General features: G+C 44.4%; 1 protein-coding gene across 2 annotated transcripts in view; it reads left to right on the top strand.

Moving 5' to 3' along the window:
• Positions 1–6266: 6266 nt before the first annotated feature.
• LAMTOR3 (late endosomal/lysosomal adaptor, MAPK and MTOR activator 3) overlaps positions 6267–10270 on the top strand; it is a 9417-nt gene continuing 5413 nt past the window's right edge. Inside the window, exons 1-3 of one of the 2 annotated variants that reach the window (XM_081959927.1) lie at positions 6267–6399; positions 8595–8634; positions 9071–9105. In XM_081959927.1, the coding sequence (XP_081816053.1) occupies positions 8626–8634; positions 9071–9105 (44 nt within the window). In that variant the 5' untranslated portion in view covers positions 6267–6399; positions 8595–8625. The remainder of the gene's footprint in view (positions 6400–8594; positions 8635–9070; positions 9106–10270) is intronic. The other variant, XM_081959928.1, reaches the window with a different exon arrangement.

Genomic DNA, 10270 nt, shown 5'->3' with positions numbered 1-10270 from the left:
GCCAATAAGAGACAGCATATCCAAATCTCACCTCCAGTAGGATCATTCCTGTTTCCGTAAATAAAACATTTGGAACTGAACCTGAAACCCTTTGTGCAAATACAAAATGAGTGGGGGGAAATCAGATTACCTAATTATTTATGTTCCAGTTTTCATTTATATTCAATATAATTATGTGGAGATAGGATTCTCTTCATAGCAAAATGCTTTCAAGCAGTCTGCCCTATTTAGAGGCCTTTGGCTTACTTTGCAAAGGAATCTGAAACATCTCAAACTACAGAATGCTGGCTTCCCTTTTTTCTCCCAATTTCAGATGGCTTTTGCAAATTTATACTTATTTTGAAATCTTTATTGAATACCTATGCAGTTCATTGTAGTGGAGAAAGCCTTGTTTCTCACAACTGTTGGGAGAAATGTCCTTCTGCGTTCAGCTCCAAGTGGGGGAAAAGACACTGGAAACATGGAGGCTGCTTGGAAAGATGGTTTAATGGTGGACAGGACCACATGCCTTGAGTCCTGAACAGAAAAGGTGACCATATGCTTCAATGTTGGGTGAAGAAGAAGAGAGAGAGATGCTGAAAGTTCCTGGCTTTATACTCTCTGTTTGGCCCCACTTTTCTGTTTCCTGTTCCTGTGTAAGAAATGTGTTCTGTAGGGAGAACGAGGCAGACAAGAACAGAGGCAAGGCAGGTTGAAGCTAACACAACCTTTATTAACAGTATAACACGGCAAAATGTAAGGCAAACCTCGACCTGGCAAACAGCAACATTTGACAGCTGACAGCCCTTTTTATACTAGAGCTGTTAGACGCTGAACCAATAGAATGGCTGCATTCTCCTGCCAGCTGACGGCTCGCGTCTCAACCAATCAGGGGCCAGCAATGATAGTCAATGGTGTCATAGCCTTGAGGTCTTCCAGTTAGCACATGCGTAGTCAGCCAAATACGGTGGCTGGCATCGGCTCCGCCCAGATCGCCTTAGTTCAGGGGCGGTGGCCAAAGGAGGAGCCACTGGTGGAGAGTCCTGTGGAACATCAGGAGACTGCGCAGCTGAATCGGCGGGAAACTTGACCGCTGTGGGACTGACCGGATTCTCAGGTAAGCCTGGCGACAAGAACGCATAGGTGGGGGGTGTTGCGTGCGGCTCTGTCTGTGCTGGAGCAGCCTCTGTCGATATTAGTTCTCCGGGGCAGGATTGGGCCTGCACCTGGTGTTGGTCTGCTGCGCTGGTGGCTCGCTGTCTGAGCTGGTTGATGTGTCGGCGCCACATTTGCCCATCACTGAGCTGGACCTTATAAGAGTAGGGTCCAATTAGTTGCGTGATTTGTCCAGGAAGCCACCTTGATTTGGCCCCATAGTTTTGGGCGTAGACTGGGTCTCCCACATTAAAGGCCCATGTGGAGTGGGGTGTAGCTAGTCCAGGGTTGTCCAGAGCCGACGACCCATAAGCTGTTCTGCGGGACTTTGCTTGGCGATTGGGCACGGGGTTGTATGCTGTGCCAGGAGGTATTGGGACAGTTTGTCGTGCCAATTCCCTGGCCCCAGGCAGCCCAATTCCTCCTTAGCCGAACGGACAGTTCGTTCTTCCAGGCCATTTCTGGCCGGGTGGAACGGGGTCGTTGGGGCCTGTCGTATGCCATGCTAGCCTAAAAACATCTGGAAGGGTGCCAACGTGAACTGGGGCCCATTGTCAGTCACCACCACGTCAGGCAACCCATGGGTTGCGAATAGCCTCCCCAGCACCCTAATTATGGCCTCCGAAGTAGTGGATGGCATGAGTGCCAACTCCACCCACTTCAAGTAGGCATCTATGAGGACCAAGAAGTTCTGCCCTAAGAACAGGCCGGTGAAATCCAAATGGACTCGTGCCCATGGAGCCCGGGGCATGTCCCATTCCCTGATGGGAACAGAAGGGGGAACCGGTCTAGATTGCTGGCACTGCTGGCAGGTGGCTACCCAATTTTCTATTTCCTGGTCAATCTTGGGCCACCAAACGTAGCTTCGGCCCAAAGCCTTCATGTGCACAATGCCCGGGTGAGCAGTGTGCAGGCAACTTAAAATTGGCGACCAAAGCTTTGGCGGAGCTACCACCCTATTGCCCCATAACAGGCACTCGTTAAGGACGGACAGCTCATGCTGCCCTATATAATAGGGGTGAAACTCAGGATCTACTGGCCCCTGTGGCCACCCCCTGCACACCCAGTCCAAAACTTGGGCCAATATGGGGTCTGTGGCAGAGAGCCTGGCGATATCCTGGGCAGATACTGGCATGGCCAACTCTTTTTCCAAAACAGGCGCTGGCAGAGGGCAACGATTGAGGGCATCAGCGTGCCCCAAGTTTTTCCCTGGCCTATATTGTAGCTGATAATTATATGCCGCTAGAAAGACTGTCCATCTGGACATTCTTGGAGACAAAATCTGAGGAGTCTGGCGATCCCTCGCCAGAAGACCCAAGAGGGGTTTATGGTCGGTCACTTAGTGAAAAAAACCACCACAAACGTAATCGTGAAACCGCTTTACCCCTGCTACAGCAGCTAGGGCCTCCTTATCCAGCTGACTATTTTCTTTCAGCTGCTGAGAGCGTGCGCGAATAATAGGCGATTGGGGCTTCTGAGCCATTAGGTAGGATGTGACTCAGAACGGCCCCAATGCCATAAGGCAATGCATCGCACGCCAAAGGGAGGCGATCACTGTATTGCACTAATAAAGATTTGGATGTAAGGACATCCTCAACTGCCCTAAAGGCTTGGGCTTCCTTAGACCCCCAATGCCAGGGCGTCTTGGAGTCCAGGAGCCTATGAAGAGGCTCTGCCAAAAACGCCTTATGGGGTAAAAAAATGAAGTAAAAATTAAGCAGCCCCAGAAAGGCTTGCAGTTCAGCCTTAGAGGAGGGCGTGGGGGCTTTCTTAATTGCCTCTACCCTGGACGGAGTAGGGTGGATGCCTTGGGAATCAACTAGATACCCCAAAAAATCTACACTGGGGACCCCTATCCTACACTTTTCTTGTTTGAGTTTCAGCCCCGCTTGGCGGAAACGGGTCAGGACTGCTCTTAATTTATCGACGAGCTTAGCTTGATCCAAAGCAGATATAAGCATGTCATCAAAATAGGGTACCACCCCTGGCAGCCCCTGGAGCATCTGCTCCATTAGGCTCTGGAAAATACCCAGGGCTACACTGACCCCAAATTGCAAGCGTTTACATTTGAAAGCTCCCCGGTGCGTTACAATGGTTTGAGCCATGGCAGTGGCTTCATCCACCGGGAGTTGCTGGTACGCTTGTGCCAAGTCTAACTTGGCAAAAATGTTTCCCTGGCCCAAGGAATGGAGCAGATGTTGAACCACTGGCACTGGGTAAAGGTTGGCTTGCAACCCTTTATTAATGGTGCATTTAAAATCCCCGCAAATTCTAATACTACCATCCTGCTTAATAGGTATTACTATGGGGGTCTCCCCGGGGGAGTGGTCTACTGCTTCAAGCACTTCTTGTGCTATTAATTTATCTAGTCTAAATCTACTTTGGGCCGAAGAGCAAAAGGCACTCTCCTGGGTTTTAGACATATTGGCGCCACCTGGGGGTCCAAGTTAAAAGAAATGAGGGTCCCATTATATTTACCAAGCTTGTTGTCAAGTACGTCTGCGAACTCGCTGGCCAGCGCGGTGAAGAAATCTGAACAACGGAGTAGATGCCGGAGATGTTGAGCCCCAATGCGGAGAACCAGTCAAGCCTCAGGAGGCTGGGCATATGGCCGTCTACAATGATGAGGGGAAGAGGCCCCTGGAAATTATTGCTGGCTATAGTGAATGTACCGCAACTCACAATGGATATTGGCTGTCCTTGATAGTCTCTGAGGTGAAGTGGACACTGCCTGAGTTGAGCTTTGGTCAGGCTGGGCACTATCCGTTTGATAGTAGCCCAAGAGACCAGGGATTTGGAAGAGCCAGTGTCCACTTCCATTTTGCAGGGCTCTCCCTCTATGTGCACAGTCAGGTATATTTTATGGGTAGGCTTAGTCAGGGACGCATGGCTGATAGCCCAATCAGGGTGCTGCTGGTCACCTGCGATGGCAAAGCAGTCTTTGCGGTGTTTGGGAAGTCTTTTTACGAATTGTCTAGACAAGGGGCGCTCCGGAGGTGGGTCAGCAATTGGCATGGCCACTCTGCAGACCTTGGCTAAATGTCCTTTCCTGTCACATCGACGGCATATGGCAGCTTTGAACCTGCAGACTGACCTTGCATGGTTCCCACCACAACTCAGGCAACCCGCCTGAGGTAAAAAATCAGCATGAGTCCGTTTTTTCCTGATGGCCAGTTTGAGGCAGCTAATCTCTTCTTCCTCGTCCGAGAAGTCTTCTTCGTCATCATCTTCGTGGTGGACAGCATGGCCCCTGCTGGCATGGGTGGCTGGTGGTAGAAATCTCTGAATTTCTGTGGTGGATTTGTCCGACATTTCATATGCCGTGGCTTCATCCACGGCTGCCTGAAGGCTCAGCTCTTTTCGTGCCAGCAAGCATCGCTGAAGTCTGAGGTCTTTGATACTACAGACCAGATGTTCTAACAGGGCATCATCCAGCACAGGAAAGCCAGTGCAGGGCCACTGTTCTGAGGGAAGCCATGTAATCACTCACAGATTCCCCTTCTCTCTGGGTCCTCTGCCTAAACGCATAACGTCTGGCTATGCGCAAGCAAGTTGGAGAGTAATGATTTTTAAGTTTCTCCAAAAGAGTCTCCCAAGGCATCGAATGGACGGATTGAGGGGCTACTAAAGCCCTGGCTATTCCAAACATCTTGTGGCCATATGCGCTGAGAAAATATCCTCTTTTATGGCCACTAGACAAACCGGTGATGTCGTTTGCCTCCAGGAAGCACTCGAACCGCTCGAGGTAGGCGTCCCATGTTTCAGTGGCCGGGCTGAATGCCGTGAATGCTGGTAGATTAGCCATCCTTAGAAGGACGGAACATGAGGAATTAGCCTTGGAGTGATTTCTCATCGCCTGTGACTTAAAGCAGCTCTTATTAGTGACTTCGCTTTTCTTTTACCTCAGTCCTGATCCCATCCTCATCGCCAGTGTTCTGTAGGGAGAACGAGGAAGACAGGAACTGATGCAAGGCAGGTTGAAGCTAACACAACCTTTATTAACAGTATAACACGGCAAAATGTAAGGCAAACCTCGACCCGGCAAACAGCAACATTTGACAGCTGACAGCACTTTTTATACTAGAGCTGTCAGGCGCTGAACCAATAGAATGGCTGCATTCTCCCGCCAGCTGGCTGTTCGTGTCTCAACCAATCAGGGGCCGGCAATGATAGTCAATGGCGTTGTAGCCTCGAGGACTTAACAAAATGTACACTGATTGGTTGTCAGACTCTCAGGGGGCCAAGTTTGAGTTTCCAGATGCCATGTGGTGAATTTCTCTGGAAGGCTAATCCTTCCTTTATTATGTAAAGTACACTAGCTGAGGCTTTAATGGCTCCTTACCAGGGGTGGGGGGCAGGGCGTAGGGAGCTACTTTGTCTTTAAAAACATGTTTCTCCCTTTTTACATCCAGGGAAATAAAATATTCTGCTTCTTCAATATGCAGGAATTTCATTTTTCTAACTTCCTACACAACAAAAGAGGGTTCCAAATTTAAAAATGACTTAGGAAAAATATTCCTCCAAACCAAGTAGCATTTCTGCCCACCATGCTGCCTTAAAATGGAAATACAGGTAGTCCTTGACTTACGACAATTAAGCCCAGAATGCATGTTGCTAAGTGAGTTTTGCCCCATTTTACAACTTTTCTTGCCACCTTTGTAAAGTGAATCACCGCATCGTTTAACTTTGCTTGTCAGAAGGGCACAAAAGGGTCAAATTCCTTGTGTGTCCAATCACACTTGGCCAATAAAGAATTCAGTTCAATTCAAGAAAGGATGCAAAAGGAGGGACAGAATGAAATGTGAATGGCAAAAAAAATAAAATATTTCTTTTATTTATTTTAAATAATTAAATAGAATCGTTAAATTGTCCCACAACGTTGTTGTCGCGCGGTGAGTTAGTCGCGGCGAGTTGCCCGTGGCTGAGCCTGTGGCAAATCGTCCCTCGAATCCTCTTACCTTCCCGCTCTTTTTTTTTTTTTTTTTGTATCTCTAAGCAACGTCGCCTACGCCGACTCCGGCAACGTCCGAGAATGCCGCTGACAAGGAATCACGTGGGAGGCGGAACGCGTCTCCTCGCGCTGTCTCAAGACCCCGCCCCCTTTTAGTATATCTAGCACCCTCGGGGGGCGTGGCCGGATGTGGCGAGTCACGTGAGAGAGACGTGCGTAGCCGAGAATCACGTGACGACGGGGACCCCGGAAAACGACTCGGGCGCAGCGTAAGGTCGGTGGGTGAAAGCGTTAAATGCCGGAAGAGAGTGGAGGTTCGTATGGGGGGGAAGCGGTTGCCGTTATTCTGAAGGCGGCGGGGCGTGTCGTCCTTCTCACATGCTTAACTTCGTTATTAGGACTCCTGATCTTCTCCATATTTAGGGGGATGAGAACCTCCTTCTGCCCCCTTTTCCGTATTTCCCGGGAGGACAGGGGTAGTTAAGAAGCTTCGGGATCGGAGCCGGTAAAATGCCCGGCCTCTTCATCGCCTCGAAAACCTCGTTGCTCCTCCCCAAGATATTCCGATGGTCTTTTTCATTCTGTGCCTTATTTGTGGTTGCTTTTTTACTACCCTTTTCTTCGCCCTCCCTGCATCCATGCAGTTTACTTTTGCAATGATACGGAACTGATTGGGATTGGTTTGGGATTTTTTTTCCCTACTTACCAGGCAATGGGCAAACCTGGAATTATTTGTTTTATTTTATTTATTTCGTCAAGCATGTATTAGATAACAGATAAAAGTATAAATATGATTATGAATACATGGAATGAATACGAATGCAAGGGAATATTAGGACAGGGGCGGTAGGCACACTGGTGCGCTTATGCACGCCCCTTAAAGACCTCTTAGGAATGGGGTGAGGTCAATAGTAGACAGTCTAAGGTCAAAGTTTTGGGGGGTTGGGGAAGAAACCACAGAGTCAGATAGTGCATTCCAGGCATTGACAACTCTCAACAAGTCGTATTTTCTACAATCAAGTTTGATTGGTCTCATCCAAATACTAATCAGGCCTAACACTGATCTTTTTCTGAGTTCAGGTATCACTCATAGATCTTTTGACAAAGATCCAATGTAGAGCCTAAAGAAAATTGGCCAAGTGATAACCACCCATGCAGTCACTCTTTTATTTATTTCAAAATTAGCTGGTCTTTGGATTCACGGTAGGTTTGACTTTTCCAAATCCAGAATTCAAAAATATTTTTTCACAGCTGTGCATCACCACTGGAAAAGTTATTATTTTATCATGATCACTGTGGACACGGTCATTGAAGTTTATCTGTGCTTTGTAATTGGGTTGATATTTGCCGTTATCTATATTTGCTGTTAGGGATGATCTTTTCTTTTCTAGCGTTCAGGTCATTTATCTATTTGGAAGCCTAAGAAAGCAAAACTTTCCACCTAAGAGGTAAAAGGTACCAATGGCCTGGTTAAGGTAATTGATACCAAATTTGAGAAGCACAGATTGACTCAGTGCAGCCTTCCCCAGCATTTTCTAGAGGGATAGATGTCAGGGCTGTATAGAACTCCAAATTCAAAAGGAAAAAAATAAGTTAGACTGTGTGAGGGCATGTACTTTGCATCTGTTGACAATTCATATTTTCCTGAATGTTGTGGAAAAACCACCCACTCAAATTAGAAACCAAAGTATTTGAAGATACAATGTGCTATCAGGGAGATAGGGTGGAAATGGAATTTGAAAAAAGATTGTGCAGACAGAGGGAGAGAAGGTCCCAAGTGCAAGACTTTTACATTTATAGATTATATATATTTGGTCAAATACATTTGACACAGAAAGATAAAAGAACAAATACAATTACACTGCAACCCTTCTTCTGGAATAGATTGATAAAGCATTAAATTGCTCCCCTGTTAAATTGCACACTTGTAAGTAGCCTTCTGGATATTTACATGTATAATAAACAATATTTATTTTGTAGTCTCCTTTTACATCATTCAGTTTCTCCTGCCTAGAAAGAAAATAGTTTGGTTTGTTTTAGCTGTCTCCAGCCTGGAATGAAATATAGGCACCAAGTATACAAATATAATCCTGTCTATTAGCTTCATAAAGAATCATACTTAAATATATTGGTATGTGTATTTAATTTTATTATACCTCTACATGAACTTGTACAGTGGATCCCAGAAAAAGGTGTGTTTGAATTAAGGTAGTATTAATAATTAAAACATGCATGCCCACACATTTTTATAAATTAACATGACTAACAGCATATTTAAAAATTGAAAAAAGTGAACAAAAGGTAATTGTTTACAAGCCTGACTAAGATAAACTTAGGCAAAACAATTTTTAAAAAGAATCTCAATGGGCCATTTTTTACCTTTGAATCCAGATCATTGTGCAGCCCCAGTAGCTATGTTTTGCTTGCAATAGATACCGCAAAGAGTCTGATATCACTTTAAAGATGAACAGATTATCTTTTCTAAACATATATCATTTTGGCTTTTCAGTGGGCTGGCAAGTCATACTTTTTTGAGTATCATGGCAGATGTAAGTACGAACATCCTTACAATGATTGGAAACTGTTTTGTAACAAGTTACATACTGAACAATTTCTACTGATGTTTATGGAATATTTATTTCGCTTATTCTAGTCTATAACCCATATTGAATTAGTAATTCATGAGTAATTGGTTCAGATATGAGGAACAATCTGCCCATATGGCAGCTCAATAGTACCTTGGCCAATGTGGCAAGAAGCTCAGGATAAGAAGGTTGTGTACTGTTTACTTGTTTGCCTATAATGATTAAACTTATGATCCTGGCAGTATTTAAGAATTACTGCCAATTCCTAAACAAATATCATCCTTTCTAGTGACAACAAAGCATTGTTTCTCCAAAATCTAGTTTAATTCAAACTTTAAGGAGTATGATCTCTTATAAGTAATATGTGGCTAACAATACTGCTTGCTTTGTTTCACTCTAGGATTTGAAAAGGTTCCTGTATAAAAAACTACCAAGGTAAAATGCTTATTATTTTATACCATATAAGCATATAAACTTATCAATGTAAAAATGCTCTGAGTAATTTCAAAAATCTGTAATGATTTTGCAATTCTTTCCACTCTGATGCCACTTGAATGTCATGGCAGGATGACATCAGTTTCACCAATGAGTCCTCTAATATATGAAATATCCATATGCAGGTGCAACTGGCTGCTCCTTCTAACCCTTTGGTAAAATATGTAACTCCTTCAGGGCAATCCCTGGCCAAAGACTTAAATTAATCCCAGTTGAAATAAATATAGTATAAGAAGTATCTGTCTGTCAGATGATTTTGAATTACTTTTTGAATTGCAAATTAGGGATGTTTGTGCTGGAGAGGGAAGAATGGTAATGGCTACTTTTAAAGTTAAAATTTCTTTTTTTAAAGTATTTTTTGCGTCGTTCTGCCAGTATTGAAGCAAACAATTTGTAATCTGAGTTTAACAGGGAAATAGGTCTATAGTTCTTGATTTGTAGTAAATCAGCCTCCTCTTTTGATAAGAGTGTAATATATGCTTCTGACCATGATTTAGGTATCCTCCTCTCTGACATTACTTCATTCATCACTTCTAGTAATGGCAGAGACAACGATTCCTGCAGAGTCTTATAAAATTCGACTGGCAGCCCATCTGGTCCTGGGGCCTTACCATTCTTTTTTTTAAGTGCTTTGGTTAGCTCCATCATAGTTATTCTGCCTTCTAGCATTGTTACAGTTTCTTTAGGTATCTGGGGTAAATTGGCTTCCTGTAGATATTATTTCACTCCTACCTCTTCTATATTCTCTTGCTCATATAATTTGCCATAGTACTCTTGTATAATTTTCTTCTGCTCTTCATTTCCGTAACGAATTTGCCCTTGATCATCTATTAATTGCAGTATTTTCTTTGATTCTCTCTCTTTTCTCAATTTATACACCAACCACCTACCTAGTTTGTTTGCATTTTCAAAATAGTTCTGTTTAGTTCCCCTAATTTTTTGAGCTAGTTCCTCCTTTTCCATTAACCCCATTTTGTGCTTAATCATGTCCATTTTTACTTTAATGTCCTTTTTTTGTGGAGCTTTGTGATTACAAAACACACACACAAACACAAAAGTTAAAATTTCTTTTTTGACAGCCCCAAATTACAAACCACAATCTGAT

The sequence above is a fragment of the Natrix helvetica genome, assembly GCF_964273705.1.
Source record: "Natrix helvetica genome assembly, chromosome: 7".
NCBI classification, from domain to species: domain Eukaryota; kingdom Metazoa; phylum Chordata; class Lepidosauria; order Squamata; family Natricidae; genus Natrix; species Natrix helvetica.
This window is presented reverse-complemented; position numbering and strand designations above follow the sequence as displayed.